The sequence below is a fragment of the Thermobia domestica genome, chromosome 1 (genome assembly GCF_964235325.1).
Source record: "Thermobia domestica chromosome 1, izTheDome1.hap1.1, whole genome shotgun sequence".
In the NCBI taxonomy this organism is placed as follows: Eukaryota; Metazoa; Arthropoda; class Insecta; order Zygentoma; family Lepismatidae; genus Thermobia; species Thermobia domestica.
In genome coordinates, this window is record NC_137454.1 from 382,543,434 (window position 1) to 382,564,800 (window position 21,367).

At 38.5% G+C, this 21,367-nt stretch overlaps 1 protein-coding gene across 1 annotated transcript in view; it reads left to right on the forward strand.

The window, feature by feature from the left end:
• The window catches only part of LOC145664646 (monocarboxylate transporter 2-like), a 204,534-nt gene that overhangs the window by 160,086 nt on the left and 23,081 nt on the right, over positions 1-21,367 (forward strand). Inside the window, exon 5 of the mRNA XM_081731484.1 lies at positions 3,332-3,710. Coding sequence (XP_081587610.1) covers positions 3,332-3,710 — 379 coding nt within the window. The remainder of the gene's footprint in view (positions 1-3,331; positions 3,711-21,367) is intronic.

Here is a 21,367-nt window from a genome sequence, read left to right on the forward strand (position 1 = left end):
TTGCCTAACTATCTTTTCTGTGAACTCCCTCGTAGCTAAGTGGTTAGCGTATGCACCTTTGTCGTGAGAGACCCGGGTTCGATTCTCGGCGGGAGCTGATGTGCTTTGGATTCCACGTTAATCAATAGGTCCACGTCTCATATAGCCTCGTTCCTGAAATCAACGCTGAACTCAAAATCCAATGTCTTTTCCATCTTATTCTTCCAAAGTTCTAGTAGAAGTTTGGTACACACGTTTCGTTCGCACCACCCTTCCTACTTTTCATGCCCTAATACGTTTACAATGCCCTGAATTGTGTAATACTTAAGAATCAGTGGCAACACGAGAGGGGAACAGGACGACAAGCATCCACCCTCGGTGATGGCGACTGCTCCCCGCAGACATATTGTATTGTAATATAGGGAAAGTAATATAAAATTACTCCTATTCGGTATACAAAAATTTGCTATTTCCCAAAATTTTTCTGTCCCTCCACTTGCCCCCACAAGAAATTAAACTTGGCGTCGTTACTGTTAGGAGCCTTTTAGTTAGTTCGAGTATTAATTTCTTTCGAATTTAAAATACTTTTTACTCAATATTTTACACGTTAAGAATAGTTACTGACTCATTGAAGCAATCGATGCAACTTAGTTCACTGTTGTTGAGCACATAAGTCTTATAGAAATGTTCTTAAAACGCTTGCTAATATGAAATATGCTAATACGAAGGGTGCTTAACAACTATCCTCGCATGTTAATGTGTAGACCTTCTCAAATATGAATTGAAGTTATCTATGCTATTTTTCAACACACTTCTCTGCCACTACATATTCCTTGCCATCTGGCTATGAGCCTTTTTATGTAGTCATTGTAAATTATTTTGTTCGTCCTTCCATCAATAAAAAATTGTCTGAACTACTAGTTATCCATAATACGACTAATAATGCTAAAAGACTCACAAATCGAACTGAGTTCGTAACTTTAGCATTTCTTACAATCAACCTACAACAGTATAAATGAAATGAAATCTTTGAGTTTTACGTCCCACGGTTATGCCGGTTAGGCTAAAGGAGACTGTAATGATGAGTAATGAATGAAATGGTGGAATGAAGAAAATAGGAGGAAACGGGAGAAACCCGAGGAAATACAGGCACACGGTTTGTCCACCACAAAGTTCACTTGGCGGGGGCTGGGATCGAACCCAGGACCACAAGCACCAGAGGTGAACGCTCCACCACTGAGCCACCACGCCTCCCTACAACAGTAGTATGGCCCCAATTTGCAAGCCCCGTACGACCCCTTCTTCCTTACAAATAATAATAACGATAATGCAACGTATTAAAACTACGTTTACGGTGAACCACCGACAAACTGGCAGCAACCCTTGGAAAAGAAAACGAAATATTTCAGTTTAGCGTCCCACTATTACGCTCTTCAAGATAAGGAAGACGATGATCTAAGCAAGTGGATTAATTATGGAAAAATGGGTGAAATGAGAATCCTACAAAACTCGCAGACACGAAGTGTTCACCACAAACTTGCTTGGCCGGGAATCGAACTAAGGACCCAACGTATCAGCGGTAAGCGCTCTACCACTAAACCAGCGTGCTCCCCGCAACCCCTGGAGAGACACAGCATACCATTAAGAATAACTGTCTTAGAAAAACGTACTTACCGTTTCCGGACGAAGGAAACTCTACCAATTCCACATTCTGACCGTCGGAATTCTTTGTACGTTGGTTTATCACATACAGTATTTAGTAGACCAGTACAATTGTCAGAATCATAGTTCTTTCTCCAAAGCTGGAACACCGTGGGTTACTGATAGAATACTCACTTCTGGTTCGGCAAAACCTGTTCAATCCTAGACCATAAAAGTTGATGGACATCGTACCTGTGATTTTCTCGGAATTATCCTGTTTTCTCCTACATTCTCATTTCACGAATTCTTTCGCAATAATATGGATTCATCTATTATCTGTCTCTATTATTGGATCGGATTTGAGTTTAGCATCTCTTCCATAGGAAGCTATATGAGATTTGGAATATGATTTAACGTGGAATCCGAACTGCATGCACTCCCGGCTGAAATCGAAGCCAGGTCTCGTCTGCCAAAGTCACGTACGCTACCCATATAGCCATGAGTGATCTCTCTGTCTTCATTAGACTAGATGGCATAAAAGTTAAACGTTATGGACTTCATATCATTTCAGTTCTTCCTCCGATAGCCAATTCTGTATTGGGACAAAGTAGATCAATCAAATATAGCTTTTTTTTTCTTTTTTGAATTCTAACTATGGTCTTCTATCTTTGGACGATGTGCTGTGATCTTTGTTCGTGGAAATATCGTATTTAATTGTAGTTAATTAACCTCACTCAACGTTTGATAAAGTATCCCGGGAATTCTTCAATTTCTTTGGTGTGACACTTGCACCGCCCTTGCATTACATCGATTTGTGTATTAATGGAATCTACAGCTAAAACTAATGGACATTTTCTTCATTCGACTTCAATCCGACATTTTGTTCTCGAGTTATGGCTGCTTTGCATTTTTCCGACAAATTTTGCTCATAGTGCCGATAGGAAGCATTTGTGCACTCCGATTGTTCTATACTTTTTGTCTTATCTCGACGTCAGGAATCACCTCCCAAAGTTGTGTGTGTTGTTTTGAAACACCCTGTATATATACTGATATATAACTCTGGTCACCGACAGTAACGTGGCTTTCTCCTATGCCATTCACAACACAATTTCCCCCTCCCTGCTTTTTATAGGAGCTGTAAAATAAAGAAGTGCCTTCCCAAAAATGCTCCGTAAGTTCTCCTCTGAGCAATAATATATATATATTAGTTTGTCCATTGCTGTTTGATTAAAACCTCTTTTATTTCCTCTTATGGGATCAGAGTCTTGTCTATTAGTGTCATAGTATAACAACCTAATGGGCTCTGTGCAGAGTCGCTTTTGCGTTATATTAAAGAGCTTGATTAACACGTTATGCTAACTTCCTAATTTAGAAACACGTTCGTGAAGTTAACAATGATTTATATTGGAAAAGGCCACCCTCGACTTTTTCGCAGGGTTGCCCAAACACTTTACGAGAAATCAAGATAAGTAAGTCCTATGCTCTGTTATATTGATTCCTTATATTGTATTTGGACAGCCCTACGGAAAAGTTGTGTTTGCCTTTTTTTCGATATAGGTCTAATTCGTTGTTAACTTCGCTTACGTATTACTACATACAAAAGTAAGCTTCATGCGTTAGTGAAGCTTTAATACAATGCTAATAACTACTCTGCATAGGGCCTAATATGAAAAGTGAGTGTACTTACTGTTTATGTATTCTTTCTTATTAGGCACATCAAGCTGAGCAGGAGGGCTTTGGCGACACGACGATGCTTCTGCAGACGTACCTGGGCTTGGCGTGGACCCTCGGATGCTGTGCGTTCGGATTGGTGGTCCTGCAGAACAGCGTAGAGTGTCGCATCGCACGTCAATATCTGTGCCAGGCGGCAGTGTTTATGTGTGGACTATCCATCCTGGCGCTAACGTTGGTTCAGGGCTATAATGGTTACGTTCTCTTCGTGTGGATCTACGGCATCTTCTGTGGAGGCTACCACTACTCCCTCAAGATGTACACCTACGAGAGGGTGAGAGCCAGGAACTTCGCACGTACCTGGGGCTTCGTGCAATGCTCGCAGGCGATTCCCATTGCTATTGGCGTTCCTATCTCAGGTAACTAATAATCACTTACAAATAAAATCATATAACTTTCATGCTTAATTTCTGTCCTATCGACAATATAAAATTTTCAATCGCTTATGATTTGATTTATAGCTTGCCTGACTGTTTATCCCGTACAACCCACTTGTTTATCTTCGTTGCTCTGGAGCCACGTGGGTTTAAAATGCTTCATTGCAATTTAGCGCAGATCCCTGACCCTCTCCGATGAGTTACATGGAGTTAATGCTGCATTGCAATTTAGCGTAGATTCCTGACCTTCCCCAATAAGTTACGGCTGTACGACCTTTGCTTGATATTACAATATCCGAAGTCATCAGCGGCCAATGACAAGCGCACTCCCTGTCTTTTGCTTTAGACAGTAGTGCTACGTGATTGGAGGACGGTTCATATGCTCACATGACTATAAAAGCTCTGATTTTATACATTTAACGAAAATGTTTATTTATTTGAGCTTGCCCATCAACTACCTACAACTCCATACCATATTCATTCAACTATTCAACGACTTCGTCCTACAGGCAAGCGATAACACTGGTAGAAATATCTATTAGCGTCAAGCAGAGAAGTGATAGCACATGTAGCAATATCTATTAGCGTCAAGCAGAGAAGCGATAGCACTGGTAGCAATATCTATTAGCGTCAAGCAGAGAAGCGATAGCACATGTAGCAATATATATTAGCGTCAAGCAGAGAAGCGATAGCACATGTAGCAACACCTATTAGTCAGGCAGACAAGCGATAGCACTGGTAGCAATATGTGTTAGCATCAAGCAGAGAAGCGATAGCACATGTAGCAACATCTATTAGCGTCAGGCAGAGAAGCGATAGTACAGGTAGCAATATCTATTAGCGTCAGGCAGAGAAGCGATAGCACATGTAGCAACATCTATTAGCGTCAAGCAGACAAGCGATACCCAGGTAGTAATATCTATTAGCGTCAGGCAGAGAAGCGATAGTACAGGTAGCAATATCTATTAGCGTCAGGCAGAGAAGCGATAGCACATGTAGCAACATCTATTAGCGTCAGGCAGAGAAGCGATAGTACAGGTAGCAATATCTATTAGCGTTAGGCAGAGAAGCGATAGCACATGTAGCAACATCTATTAGAGTCAGGCAGACAAGCGATAGCACTGGTAGCAATATCTATTAGCGTCAAGCAGAGAAGCGATAGCACATGTAGCAACACCTATTAGAGTCAGGCAGACAAGCGATAGCACTGGTAGCAACATGTGTTTTAGGATCAAGCAGAGAAGCGATAGCACATGTAGCAACATCTATTAGCGTCAGGCAGAGAAGCGATAGTACAGGTAGCAATATCTATTAGCGTCAGGCAGAGAAGCGATAGCACATGTAGCAACATCTATTAGCGTCAAGCAGAGAAGCGATAGCACATGTAGCAACACCTATTAGAGTCAGGCAGACAAGCGATAGCACTGGTAGCAATATGTGTTAGCATCAAGCAGAGAAGCGATAGCACATGTAGCAACATCTATTAGCGTCAGGCAGAGAAGCGATAGTACAGGTAGCAATATCTATTAGCGTCAGGCAGAGAAGCGATAGCACATGTAGCAACATCTATTAGCGTCAAGCAGACAAGCGATAGCCAGGTAGTAATATCTATTAGCGTCAGGCAGAGAAGCGATAGTACAGGTAGCAATATCTATTAGCGTCAAGCAGAGAAGCGATAGCACATGTAGCAACATCTATTAGAGTCGGGCAGACAAGCGATAGCACTGGTAGCAATATCTATTAGCGTCAGGCAGAGAAGCGATAGTACAGGTAGCAATATCTATTAGCGTTAGGCAGACAAGCGATAGCACATGTAGCAACATTTATTAACGTCAGGCAGAGAAGCGATAGTACAGGTAGCAATATCTATTAGCGTTAGGCAGAGAAGCGATAGCACATGTAGCAACATCTATTAGCGTCATTCTGACAAGCGACCGCACAGATGGTATTTAGTATTAGGATAGCATATACAGGGTTTTCATAAAGTATGGACGGATTTAATTCGCTTATGATTTACATAAAAATGCTCATATTGAAATCAAATAAAGTGCAAACGGTAGCGGAAGGATTAAATTTTTACCTGTAATCTGCACCAGCTCAGTTCAGGAGGTGAGGTAACCTTCCCGGAGACATGGAAGGTTGCCTCATCTGAGAACATGATGGCTGAAAGGAGAACGTCGCCATGTTCCAACTGCTTGAGCATGGCGTCACAGAAGTTGAACCGGATGTCCAAATCTTCATCATGCAGATCCTGGACTATCTTGATTTTGTAACCTTTGGCCTTGATCGTCTTCTTGGCTATCTTAAACACGGTTGTCTGTGGAATTCCGAGTTCCATGGACCGTCTAGGAATCGACTTCTGTAGGCTGTTGATGATGCTTTCCCTTACCCTGCTCACTGTTGCAGGCGATATTGGCGGCCTCCCACTTCGAGGACGGTCCAGGACGCTTCCTGTCTCCAAGAACTTAGCATGCCACTTTGGGATTGCACTCTCAGTCGGTGCCGGCTTTTTAAACTCTTTGGTGAACTTTCGACACACCAGAATTGGTGATTTTAGCTCTGCATACCACAGAACACATTGCGCTTTCTCTTTCACCGACGCCATCTTTGATACAGTAAAAAAATAGTCTTCTCAGAGGAGTTTTTCATTTATTTGTTTCTTTAAAAGACACACACACACCAATACAGCTTACAACTTACTTTTAACAGTCGACATTGAAACAACAATGGATGGAATTTGGTAAGAAACTGACCCTTGCCCTCCCTCTCCCTCTCTCAACGTGTTCAGAGTTGCCGCTTATCTAACAGTGTTGCCAACTAAAAATTTAATCCTTCCGCTACCGTTTGCACTTTATTTGATTTCATTATGAGCATTTTTATGAAAATTATAAGCAAATTAAATCCGTCCAAACTTTATGAAAACCCTGTATATTATTTAGTATTAGGATAATGCACAAACTGAGATGTTTGCTCATTGCTGTTAGGATGTCTCGCCTCGAAAATATGTTTTTGTCTCAACTCTTGTCTTGACTCGACAGTTTCTGTCTCGACTCGACTCGAATTCGAGACGAGACTTCTCGAAACTCGAGTCGAGACAAAATATACGAGTTAAAATATATGCGCACATCAGCCAGAACATTATGACTACCTACCTAATTGTAAATATGTCTACCTTTGGCACGGATAACATTGGCGACACGCCTTGGTATGGACGTAATGATCCTTGGTAGATCGCTGGAGAGAGTTGGCAGTACATGTGCACACACGGGTCACCTAATTCCCGTAAATTCTTTCGGAGGACGGCGATGCGCTCTGACATCACATTCAATCACATCCCAGATGTGTTCTATTGGGTTCAGATCCGGCGAGTTGGGGGGCTAGCACATCATTTGGAACATTGGAACTTGCCCCTGTGTTCCTCGAAACACTCCACCATACTCCTAGGTAGTAAGCATGTATCAAGCAATCGTTCAGCTTTCATTTGAGAGGATGGAAATCCCAGGCTCCTGAATAACTATGTGACTAGAGTAAAGTGAGGAGTGTATTTATCTTACAGTGAACTGCTTTGATGCCAAATGGCCTAACTTCAAAATTAAAATTATCTAGGAGTGAAGGTTAAACTTCAATATCTCGTGAACAATCCATATTTCTTTTATGTTGGGAACCAAAATCATAACTACTGTATGTAGTTTATTGTTCTATAATTTAGTGTTTACAAAACTCCTTTTAAAAAATACCTATCTACAGAAGTGAAAAGTACCTATCTGTACTAGTTCTTGGCATCCAAGCAGTCAATTTATTGTAACATACTATGTAAAATAGTCTCGTATCATAATATGTGATGTACAACAAATGTTACGTTATATATTATCCGTAACTCGCGATATGCTGCAACACATTAAATCCTTAAAATAGTTGGGGAAGCAAATAGTTCAGAAGTTATGTAGCCCTATTGCGTTCATAGAAATGAAAACACAATAGTTATAACTATGCTAAATTACTATAGACTGCCAATTGTACATTCAGAGAATTTATTATGTTCACTTTATCATAATAGTTTTATACAAACTAGATATAGACTACGGATAATAGTTTTATACAAACTAGATAATCAAATATTACCATTATTATTATATTTGAAGTAGAATCAAATATCACGACATTAATTATTAGTTTTAAATAACTGAATTAAGCTGAAAATTAAATCTTGATCTCGAAAGATTAACTATTAAGTTTTTGCGTTCTGTACTTTTCTAAACTAATAAATGTTGGAATTTGTTTCTAGGCTGTTTCTGAGTGAATACTTTCTTCAAGATAATATTAAAAATATAGATAGAGAAAGATTTTCGAGACATTCGAGTCGAGTCGAGATTTTTACGAGCAGTCTCGACTCGACTCGTGTCTCGACTCGAATCTTGACTCGAATTGGAGTCGAGTAGAGTCGAAATTTGAGACATGTCTCGACTCCTGCGCATTCCTAAAAGATACACAAAAGAACCACCATTTTAAAAATTTGGAAAGAATGTTTATCACTTCGAGAGCAATATTTGACAACTTTTGCTTTTATTCGTTAATCAGTTGTGCTAACTTAAGTTAAAATATTAAAACCATTATTTTTTCAGCTATTTTGACAGAAGATACAGAAGTACAGAAAAAGACAGAAGATACAGTAATTACCGTGTATTTCAGTGGCGGCTTTTGAGTGAGAAATGAGTTTTAATGTTATCACTGCTAGCAAAGGGGGGAAATTTATATAATATATGTTACTTCTTGTACAGAGTTTTCTGAAGCTGTGTGAACGTTTTTCACCCTTAAATATAGCGATAAAATGTAAATGGATGGGATACGTTTTCAGTAGTCTACTGATTAAAAAAAAAAAAAAGAGAGAGAGAGAGAGAGAGAAAAGGGTGTCCGGAGTACTAGTCCACTCCTCATCGGTAATTTCATTTGTTGTTCTATAACAAAAAAAAAGCCTTGATTCGGAACTTATATTAAACTGTAAACCTACACACGTCTCTCATAACTGAAGGGGGCCCACGGTGACTCAGTGGTAGAGCGCTTCTAGTGGGTGGGGTCCCTGGTTCGATCCCCGCACAAGTAAATTTCGGCGCACAACATCGTGTCTGTGGATTTCCTCGAGATATTCCCGTTTCCTCCCACTTTTTCATTCCAGCAATTCTTCCATCACCATCATTCACTGGCTTTAATCACCTTCTCTCCCAGCCTAAAAAGGGCGTAATCATCTCTCTTAGCCTAAAAAGGGCGTAATCAACTTCTCTCTTAGCCTAAAAGGGCGTAATCATCTTCTCTCTTAGCCTAAAAAGGGCGTAATCATCTTCTCTCTTAGCCTAAAAAGGGCGTAATCATCTTCTCTCTTAGCCTAAAAAGGGCGTAATCATCTCTCTTAGCCTAAAAAGGGCGTAATCATCTCTCTTAGCGTAAAAAGGGCGTAATCATCTTCTCTCTTAGCCTAAAAAGGGCGTAACCATCTTCTCTCTTAGCCTAAAAAGGGCGTAATCATCTCTCTTAGCCTAAAAAGGGCGTAATCAACTTCTCTCTCAGCCTAAAAAGGGCGTAATCATCTTCTCTCTTAGCCTAAAAAGGGCGTAATCATCTCTCTTAGCCTAAAAGGGCGTAATCATCTTCTCTCTTAGCCTAAAAGGGCGTAATCATCTTCTCTCTTAGCCTAAAAAGGACGTAATCATCTTCTCTCTTAGCCTAAAAAGGGCGTAATCAACTTCTCTCTTAGCCTAAAAAGGGCGTAATCATCTTCTCTCTTAGCCTAAAAAGGGCGTAATCATCTTCTCTCTTAGCCTAAAAAGGGCGTAATCATCTTCTCTCTTAGCCTAAAAAGGGCGTAATCATCTTCTCTCTTAGCCTAAAAAGAGCGTAATCATCTTCTCTCTTAGCCTAAAAAGGGCGTAATCATCTTCTCTCTTAGCCTAAAAAGGGCGTAATCATCTTCTCTCTTAGCCTAAAAAGGGCGTAATCATCTTCTCTCTTAGCCTAAAAAGGGCGTAATCATCTCTCTTAGCCTAAAAGGGCGTAATCATCTTCTCTCTTAGCCTAAAAAGGGCGTAATCATCTTCTCTCTTAGCCTAAAAAGGGCGTAATCATCTTCTCTCTTAGCCTAAAAAGGGCGTAATCATCTTCTCTCTTAGCCTAAAAAGGGCGTAATCATCTCTCTTAGCCTAAAAAGGGCGTAATCAACTTCTCTCTCAGCCTAAAAAGGGCGTAATTATCTTCTCTCTTAGCCTAAAAAGGGCGTAATCATCTTCTCTCTCAGCCTAAAAAGGGCGTAATCATCTTCTCTCTTAGCCTAAAAAGGGCGTAATCATCTTCTCTCTCAGCCTAAAAAGGGCGTAATCATCTTCTCTCTTAGCCTAAAAGGGCGTAATCATCTTCTCTCTTAGCCTAAAAAGGGCGTAATCATCTTCTCTCTTAGCCTAAAAAGGGCGTAATCATCTCTCTTAGCCTAAAAGGGCGTAATCATCTTCTCTCTTAGCCTAAAAAGGGCGTAATCATCTTCTCTCTTAGCCTAAAAAGGGCGTAATCATCTCTCTTAGCCTAAAAAGGGCGTAATCAACTTCTCTCTTAGCCTAAAAAGGGCGTAATTATCTTCTCTCTTAGCCTAAAAAGGGCGTAATCATCTTCTCTCTTAGCCTAAAAAGGGCGTAATCATCTCTCTTAGCCTAAAAGGGCGTAATCATCTTCTCTCTTAGCCTAAAAAGGGCGTAATCATCTCTCTTATCCTAAAAGGGCGTAATCATCTTCTCTCTTAGCCTAAAAAGGGCGTAATCATCTTCTCTCTTAGCCTAAAAAGGGCGTAATCATCTCTCTTAGCCTAAAAAGGGCGTAATCAACTTCTCTCTCAGCCTAAAAAGGGCGTAATTATCTTCTCTATTAGCCTAAAAAGGGCGTAATCATCTTCTCTCTCAGCCTAAAAGGGCGTAATCATCTTCTCTCTTAGCCTAAAAAGGGCGTAATCATCTTCTCTCTTAGCCTAAAAAGGGCGTAATCATCTCTCTTAGCCTAAAAAGGGCGTAATCAACTTCTCTCTTAGCCTAAAAAGGGCGTAATCAACTTCTCTCTCAGCCTAAAAAGGGCGTAATCATCTTCTCTCTTAGCCTAAAAAGGGCGTAATCATCTTCTCTCTTAGCCTAAAAAGGGCGTAATCATCTCTCTTAGCCTAAAAGGGCGTAATCATCTTCTCTCTTAGCCTAAAAAGGGCGTAATCATCTCTCTTAGCCTAAAAAGGGCGTAATCATCTTCTCTCTCAGCCTAAAAAGGGCGTAATCATCTTCTCTCTTAGCCTAAAAGGGCGTAATCATCTTCTCTCTTAGCCTAAAAAGGGCGTAATCATCTTCTCTCTTAGCCTAAAAAGGGCGTAATCATCTTCTCTCTTAGCCTAAAAAGGGCGTAATCATCTCTCTTAGCCTAAAAAGGGCGTAATCAACTTCTCTCTTAGCCTTAAAAGGGTGTATTCATCTTCTCTCTTAGCCTAAAAAGGGCGTAATTATCTTCTCTCTTAGCCTAAAAAGGGCGTAATCATCTTCTCTCTCAGCCTAAAAAGGGCGTAATCATCTTCTCTCTTAGCCTAAAAGGGCGTAATCATCTTCTCTCTTAGCCTAAAAAGGGCGTAATCATCTTCTCTCTTAGCCTAAAAAGGGCGTAATCATCTCTCTTAGCCTAAAAAGGGCGTAATCAACTTCTCTCTTAGCCTAAAAAGGGCGTAATCAACTTCTCTCTCAGCCTAAAAAGGGCGTAATCATCTTCTCTCTTAGCCTAAAAAGGGCGTAATCATCTTCTCTCTTAGCCTAAAAAGGGCGTAATCATCTCTCTTAGCCTAAAAGGGCGTAATCATCTTCTCTCTTAGCCTAAAAAGGGCGTAATCATCTCTCTTAGCCTAAAAAGGGCGTAATCATCTTCTCTCTCAGCCTAAAAAGGGCGTAATCATCTTCTCTCTTAGCCTAAAAGGGCGTAATCATCTTCTCTCTTAGCCTAAAAAGGGCGTAATCATCTTCTCTCTTAGCCTAAAAAGGGCGTAATCATCTTCTCTCTTAGCCTAAAAAGGGCGTAATCATCTCTCTTAGCCTAAAAAGGGCGTAATCAACTTCTCTCTTAGCCTTAAAAGGGTGTATTCATCTTCTCTCTTAGCCTAAAAAGGGCGTAATCATCTTCTCTCTTAGCCTAAAAAGGGCGTAATCATCTCTCTTAGCCTAAAAAGGGCGTAATCAACTTCTCTCTTAGCCTAAAATGGGCGTAATCATCTTCTCACTTAGCCTAAAAAGGGCGTAATCATCTTCTCTCTTAGCCTAAAAAGAGCGTAATCATCTTCTCTCTTAGCCTGAAAAGGGCGTAATCGTGGGACGTTAAACTCAAGGATTCCATTTCATTTTACTTCTCACGTAACTTTGGTGTTCAAAATTTTATATTGTTAACCTTTCAAAACTAGCCACACCTTGCAATAAGTATGATTTTGTTCTGCAAATAAGAACAATTGTTCATTTTATAACATCTAGGTTAGGTAACATATATCTTGCGGTACACCAATATAGCATCTTCATCTAAAAATATCTGGAAAATTTTTTAAGTATTGTAAGGTACAGTTTGAATAATAATATTAATAATAATAAAGAGACAAAATTAAAGAGTTCTTTTATGAGTTTTGACTGTAACGAGGTCTGAGTAGTATATCACTTTGATTGCTTTCTTTTGTCTAAAACTTTCCTTTCTCAGTTTCATCTGATTGTGAAAACTTTGCAGTTTGTATTAGTTGTCCCAATCAGTTGTAGAAGGAACATGCGCTATCTTGTGTGTTTCAGCGGGTCGTAAACTTCGACAATAAAATGGCCTCTTATTGTTGGCGACATTAAAGATGTCATTTACTACCTATAGAATTGTGACGGTTTGTATTAGCTCGGTTTTTCGCCAACTATCGTGTGTGTATTTAACTCAACTAGTAAGTGCATTGTTTTAAAAGTATTTTAGCGTGTAGAAGGGTCCACTGGGTCCGGACCTCCCCCCACCCTCCAAGAAAAATGTAGTTCCTAACTCAACATACATTTTTACACTTTCTCAATAAACTGTTTTTGTTTACCAGGGCAGTAGCATACATCTACCATTCAAAGCCATATACATCAACATGTCTTTATGACTATTTCGTTATAGCTTTCACGAAATATACCCGATTGTAATGAAACCATGCAATACTCTTTCTTTGATTCTTATAAAATAGTCCTTTTACTTGGGAATAAATTCAGTCAAACATACGGGATGAAAAGGGGTAAAATCAGTCTAACATGCAAGTTAGAATAATACAGGTAATATGACCATAAAATGATTTACCGCAATAATGTCAAGGACAGGTAGAAATGTACCAATGTACACCCTGTGAAGAAGTTTTGTTCGGATAAACCAAACTTCTTAACAAGCAAAATTTTACCAAGTCCAGAATTAAATATAACATGTAATCTCAAATTAAATGAAGTATGCCTTAAGATGAATCGATAATTGAAAATAGAAACTACTGTACAGTATTTAAGAGGCCCTATCACGGCTAAATTAAAATACCATTAATTTTACAATAATTATGTGATATCTTCAAATAGATAAAAGATAATCGAAAAGTGGAACAAGAGCTCGCTAGACAATATTATTTTACATCAGATACCGTTATCACGACACACTTATTTCCTTTCAATTTCCAGCCATTTAGGAAATTAGCATTTATTTTCGCGTTTATAAATAGCTGCAAATGGAAAGCTACTACGTGACTCGTGATAATGGTACCTCATGCAAAATAATATTGTCTAGCTCCCTCTTGTTCCATATTTCTGTTATCTTTTATCTATTTGAAGATATTACATAATTACTGTAAAATTAGTAGTGATGAGCAAATGCAAGACCAAGACAATCTTGGTCTTGGTCTTTCACTGTAACCCTTGGTCTTGGTCTTGATATTGCACACCCAGTCTTGGTCTTGGTCTTGCTTGCAAGAGTCTTGCAAGTCTTGCTTTTAAGAAATGGTTTTCATAGGTAGATTTTACTGTGGATACAAGGGATAATAAATTCTACAAAGCGGCAATAATAGCGGAAATACAACGTATGCTTCTAAATGTAATATAGTTTACCTTCGTATAAGTATGATGATAGTGTACAACATAGGAGATGATCTTTATTCTTTTTCAATGGGTGTCCACGCTTCACTACTTATAAAATAAATCCAAAACGTTTCGTAATCTTATATATATATATATATATATATATATATATATATATATATATATATATATATATATATATATATACATTAACAGATCCAATATTCCAGTGGTTCCCAAAGTGGGGAAGCTACCTTTGAGACGCATGAAAGAAAATCAAGGCGGCACAGATTACTGAAATACCATGAATTGTAAAATTATTTTTACACTCTAAAGCAGACAAATGTTTTTTTCTTTTCAACCCCGATTATCTAATCTTTATATTGAACAAACTTCCAATTAGATATTGAGATTTTGTTTTACTGATTCCAATATGTACTCTATCGAGCAGAAATATGGACATTACCCAAAAGCGGTGAAAAAAATGGAGGCTTTCGAAACGTGGACATGGATTTAAAAAAAAAAGAGAGACAGAGAGAGAGAGAGAGAATTACTGAGTTGAACGAAAAACAAGTGAGAAAGTGTTAGAAATAGTAGAAGTAGAAGAGAAAATAATAATTTTAGATGTAATTAAGAGGAGGAAGAGGATCTGGTTGAGACACTGGCTGAAGAGGAACTGTATTATCAGGGACGTGCTAGGGGTATGGTGGAAGGAAAGAGAGAGAAGGGGCAAAGGAGTCTGTAGTTGAGGGAATGTATTGAAACAGAAAATTGATTGAGGACCACCTACATCAAAGCTTCTCAGTTGCAGCAAGGGACCTGCCGATAATGACAGAATAGCTATAATGATGATGACGATGATGATGATATGTTTAACAATATTGTCCCAAAAAGAGAGAGAGAAAATTAAAATAATAATGATTATAATGAAACCAGCTTTAAAGAAATCTTCAATATTTCGAGTTGCTGCTGTTGTGATGGAAATAGTTCCGCCGCTTCGTTCTTATGCACTGATAAAAGATTTTTTTTCAGTCCTGAAATGTTTCTGCTTTTAATTTTTATTGCCACTTTATTCTTCGATTTTTTTACATAATTTGCATAACCCATAGGAATGGTCCCCACTTCCCGCAACAACTTCGAAGTACGCATAAAATTTACTTTTTTTGCGTTCGCCACTTGCGTTTTTAATTTTGAAAATTTCTTCTTACGCTTTACGAAAGTTTCATGTATAGAGTAAAACTCACTGTTTAAAAATAGCAGGAATGCACCGTAATTCAGCACCAATGACACATTTCTTTGTGTGCAAGAAGCTTTGATTAGAATGACACCTGTGTAGCTTGAAAAAATGAAATCTTTGAGTTTTACGTCCCACGGTTATGCCGGTTAGGCTAAAGGAGACGGTGATAATGAGAGATGAGTGAAATGGTGGAATGAAGAAAGTGGGAGGAAACGGGAGTACCCCGAGAAAACCCACGAGCACGGTGTTTGTCCACCACAAAGTTCACTTGGCGGGGGCTGGGATCGAACCCGGGACCCCAAGCATGAGGTGAACGCTCTACCACTGAGCCACCGCGCCCCCCCTGTGTAGCTTGAAAACGAGTATAACTACAGAAAACGTGAACAACCGATTCAGAAAACGAAATACTGTAGCTACGTATATGCTACAGGGGCAGATCGACTCAAACTGATTGCATAAACTACTGGGAACACATTCACTCCAGTGGCCTTTTTACTAAAGCCAAGAAATTCAAATGCAAGATGTAATGATTTTTTTTTTCCTTTTTACATTCTATAAAAAAATCAAGTACGACTGGTACTTGTGCAAGACTCTTTCGCAAGAGTCTTGGTCTTGGTCTTGCATTCCTTGGTCTTGGTCTTACATCGGGATTCCTGGTCTTTATCTTGCATGCAAGACTCTTGCACAAACTGCAAGACCAAGACTCTTGCGCTCACCAGTAAAAATTAGCGTTATTTTAATTTCGCAGAGGTTAGGCGTCTTATGTTTGGATTTTTGGAGTCAGTTTCATTTTAGGTTAAATTAATTTGTATCCTGAACATTATACTGGCCAACTAATCTCAACAGCATTGCGGGTAGCCTATCGAGTAAGGATGATATCCGTAATTACTTTTACAAGAATGCATGGGGAACCGAATTTTGATTTCTATAATCGAACTTGATTCCTAAATTTTCACCCTCTGTATCCTGGCCAAAATTGATTGTAATCGATCAAATAGTTCTTATTATTTTCAATTATACGAGGGCTGATCGAAAAGAAAGGTTACAGAGCCTATTATAGTTTATGGGTGAGACATAGCTGGAAGATCAACACACCTGATGATAGAGGCACTTTACAGTAGTCCTCGATGTAACCACAGTTTTCGTTCAACCGCTTATCACAATTGCAGATCAAGTTTTCTATACCATTTGCATAGATGGAAGACCCGGGTTCGATTCCCGACGGGAGCTCATATGGTTCGGATTCCACGTGTAATCAGTAGGTTCACGTCTCATATAGCCTCGCTGCTAAACGGGACGTTAAACTCAAAATGAAATCAAAATAAGTACCATTTGCATAGAAATCCGCGTCAAATTCTCGTAGCAACCGTGAGCCAGTGGTTATGACATAATCACTGCCAGATAAGGGTGACCAGTTATTGTTATTATTATTATTATTATTATTATTATTATTATTATTATTATTATTATTATTATTATTATTATTATTATTAGCTTTAGAACAGGAAGAAGGTGAAAGTCACTGGCGCTAGATCAGGTCTGTAGAAGGGGTGCTTCAGTCGTTCCAAGCATAACGTCAGTGCTTGAAGTACTGGGTCTACTGCTGCATCCAAGGTTGTCATTTAAAATATTGGTCCGTCTCTCTTTGAAGGCACGACACCACTTCCTTACATGTTGCTTTGAAATTTAACCCTCCCAGTACAATCTACCTATGAATGTCTACAGGTGTAGTCTTTTTTGGTCTACAGGAACTGCACTACTGGCCTCACTTTTACTCTTGACTAATTTTCCAGGCGAGTCATTGTTTTTAATGTCCGCTTCTCGTGTATACATAATCAGAATCCGAAATCTTCTCAAACCCCCATCAACACAGACATGTTATTAATCTACAAATACATTTTCGTTAAGACATAGTGAATAACATAAAATTTATACGCTTTGTAACCTTTTTCGATCATCACTCGTACATCATTGTTTCAATACTAAATAATGACATATGAATAACCACAGTTAAAGTCACCGTTACCTCGTGGAGATGTAAATGAAGTGACATTAACGCTCTAGGTATGTATTCCAAAAAAACAGAATTTAAAAGTTAGGTTTTACCGTTATTCAATAGTTCTCGTGTGGAATAACGTACGTACGTAATACTGATATCACAATCTTGTAATTCCCACCTAGGTGATCATAATAACAGGATGGGTTTTTCTAAAGAGCATGGGTCCACTGGCGGCTTTCAGGTTCTACGTTATTTTCGGTCCTAATTATATTATTAGTAGTATTATGTAGTGTTAAACTATATTTCAGTTTAAGATTCCACGATTATATCCTTTAGCCTAAGGAATTTGATTTGATTTCAGTTTAGCATCCCATTCAGCAGCGAGACTATATGAGATGTGGACCTACAGTTTTAACATGGAATCCGAACCACATGAGCTCCCCCCGGGAATCGTACGCGGGTCTCCCACGCTAAAGACGCGTACACTAACCGCTTAGCGGTGGAGGAGTTCTTAGGCTAAGGGATACAATTATCAAAGCAAGTGAATGGTAGTGGAATAATTGATGGAATGCGAAAGTGGGAGGAAACGGAAGTACCCCTAGCAAACCCGCGGGCACGGTGTTGTTCACCACAAATTTACTTGGCAGAATCGAACCAGGGATTCTATGCAGCAGGGGGAACTGTTCTACCACTGAGTCGCCGTGTAACCTATTATTATTATTATTATTATTATTATTATTATTATTATTATTATTATTATTATTATTATTATTATTATTATTATTATTATTATTATGTAGAGGTAGTGGTGGTGTAGCAGCACATTTCCTGCTTTGAAAAATAATAAAATTATACTAAAAGTATTTATCGACTTACGCTATTACAGCTATTTCCTTATATTCCAATCTTGTTCTTTCGTTCTTGCAAAGAGGACAGAGATAAATATCATTGGAAAAACGGGACAAAAAATAGCGACAAGCGTTAATGGCAAATTGCAAATGCATCGACATTTTAGGTTTCTCATAACTTTTCGGAATAGCCCTGTTCCATAATGTTACAAGTTAAAAGTTACTTCTAAATTACCTTACTCCATGGTGGCAGGGACGCTAAGAAAAACGACTTTATCTATGTTATTTATTAGGCTTATTTTTTTTTCCTCTTCTGTCTTTTAACTTGAAACTGTTATTAAGATGTTTCTCTAATGGTGCTAGTTACAGTAGCTGTTCTAATTCTAGCTTGAATTAAATTAATATTAGTATCGACAACATTAAAAAATAAAGGACAACGAAAAGAACGAAAGAGAAAGACATCCAGAAAACGTTTTGCCATTTGACCGGGGTTGGAAACTTACTCAGTTTTAAAAAATCATAGAAAGTTACGAAAAAGTTACAGTATCTCATGCTGAATTATAGTAGTAGTAACAGTAGTAGTCATATAATAAAACATATTTTACTATTATTACAAGTTCTATTTGCATCACTGTCAGGACTATTTGTTAGGCAGTGGTGTACACAGAGATGTGTCAAGGGGAGTTTCGAGCTCCTACATTCATATAATTTCAGGTATTTGTGAGCGTGGCAAATGTTGATTTTTGGATAATGTCTTGTTCAAAGGGCGTTAAGCCTTTCTAAGGGTAAATTATGGACTTTCAGTCAAGCAGTTACAGCATCATCCCTAATATCCTAGGGTCAAAGTTCGTACCTCATTCTGTTCAGAATAGAACAGCCTTTCAAACCATATCATTCGTATTCCCTCTCATGTCCCTGAGGTGGGAAATTTTGAGAGAAATTGGAATTTTTCTGAATGTTTTTCTTTTCAAATTCAAATCCCTTCTGGACTCCCCCTATGTTAACGCACAGATCTCAAAATTAACTTAAAAAATAGTAAATAGCATACTAACTGTGTGTATAAAATTTCAAGCTTCCATCTTGAATACTAAGGACAGGAAAAAAATATTTACCAATGAGACCCACAATACCCCAAATTACTCCAAAAGACCCAGATGCAATATAACAATTTCATGAGACATATTTATTTACCCTAGAGTCATGGTTTGTACCTCATTCTCTTCAGAATAGAATATCCTTCCAAACGGTACAATTCACATGCCTCCATCTTGTATCTGGGGCGAGAAAATCGCGAAAAAATTGATTTTTGTTTTAAAAAATATCCTTTTTTTTTTTTACCTTTTCCTCACTCTGGACTCGCTCCTGTGTGTTAACACAGAGATCTGAAAAAAGTTTGAAAAATACTAAAGGGTGCACTGAATTTGTGTGCAAAATTTCAATCTTCTAGGTGCAAAAGTAAGTCCGCCAAAAAATAATATCCCAGATTCCCGTATAAAACAGGATCTCAGGTAACAATTTCTTGAGACACCCTATTTACCCTAGGATAATTTTTCGTCCATCATTCTCTTCAGAATAGAACAGCCTTTTAAACGATACCACTCACATGTCTCCATCTTGTATCCGAGACGACAAAATCGCGAAAAGGTATTTTTGTTAAAAATATACTTTTTTTAAAAAAATTTGCCACTCTGGATCCCCCTGTTATACAGTCTCGGATTGAGGGCTATAGGGCTCCGGCACGAGCCTCACTTAGAGGGTCCATTATTATTATTATTATTATTATTATTATTATTATTATTATTATTATTATTATTATTATTAGTAGTAGTAGTAGTAGTAGTAGTAGTAGTAGTAGTAGTAGTAGTAGTAGTAGTAGTAGTAGTAGTAGAAGAAGAAGAAGAAGAAGAAGAAGAAGTTTAACAGTCTTGTAAAACCTTTGCGATGAGGGTGACTTTTCTTTATAAAGCTGTCAGCTTCATTTACGTTTGTTTCTCTATGGTGTTGCAATAACTTGTCAAACGACTAACAGAGGCCTCCAACAGAACTTTATAAAAAATCTGTCTCATTTCGACGGGGCCCCAATACATAGACAATATGATGCTGGGGCCCCATTCTTCATATTGTTGAAATATATTCTTACTAGGCCACAAACAAAGGGCCCCAAACATGAGTTTACAATACTATTAGTTTCATCGCAATAATGGGACCCCAAGACTACATTCAATGCCACCCAACTCTGGGAATGGAACAAACTACAACGAATAACTATGCTCCAGCTCCAACACAGTAGACATGTTTTATGTTACTTTCCATGCTATTCAATATTTACTAAGAGAGAGAGAGAGAAGGCCCCGGCAGGGACCCCTGCCCTCCTGCCCTGGCCAGTCAGAGTCTACTGTTATAAACGCACGCAGGGATCTGAAAAATCTGAAAAATACTAAGGGATGCACTAAAATGTGTGTGAAAAACTTCAATATTTTTCTAGGTGCAAAAGTAAACCCGCCAAAAAATTATGAAAAAGGCCTAACTTTTTTTTTTTTTTTTTTTTTTTGTAAGTCATGGTGTTATCACCTCCTATGTCTCAACGCAGAAAGGCGTGAAACCATATGTAGCGTGTTCTACAATGCTTGAAAAAACAAACAACAAAAAAGCGAAGTGAAAAAACTTTATTGGATTTTTTTTAATCGAATAATGAAGAGACTGCAATATACTAAAAGTAGTATATAATTTAAAAAGGTTGAAACCTCCGAAACCCCCTTGGGTACGCCACTACTCTTAGGGAGAAGTATGTTTGTTACGGCCTGTTAGGAGTATGTTAGGAACAGTGGGACCGAACGATAAACTCCTTAGCGCCACACGCAAAAAATAGTTTTTTCTAGATTTATTAGAAAATTTCGCAGGAGGATTTACTCATTTATATAATACTAGCAGCGTTCACCCCGCTTCGCTGCGGTCACCCCGGAACGCAATAAACTTTGTTACTTAGATAATTTTTACTTTTTCGCTTTCAAGTGATATGATAAAAACCATAGAAGATTGCAGTAAATGTTAACATTATATCGCCTGTCATTTATGTTAACCCGCCCCGCTTCGCTGCGGTCACCCCGGAACGCAATAAACTTTGTTACTTAGATAATTTTTACTTTTTCGCTTTCAAGTGATATGATAAAAACCATAGTAGATTGCAGTAAATGTTAACATTATATCGCCTGTCATTTATGTTAACCCGCCGAGTGACACGGTCATGCGGGTTGCATATAAATACGTTTATTTTTACCTATGATGAACTAACAAAGGATTTGTACGTTATGGACACTTGAATGGTCAATTATCTCAAGACACTGGTAATTAAAAATTAAAGTGATATGATAAAAACCATCTAGGGTCCAAATCCTAATAACCCCCCAAAAATAAAAGAAATTGGTTCAGCCGTATTAGCGTGATGAGGTAAC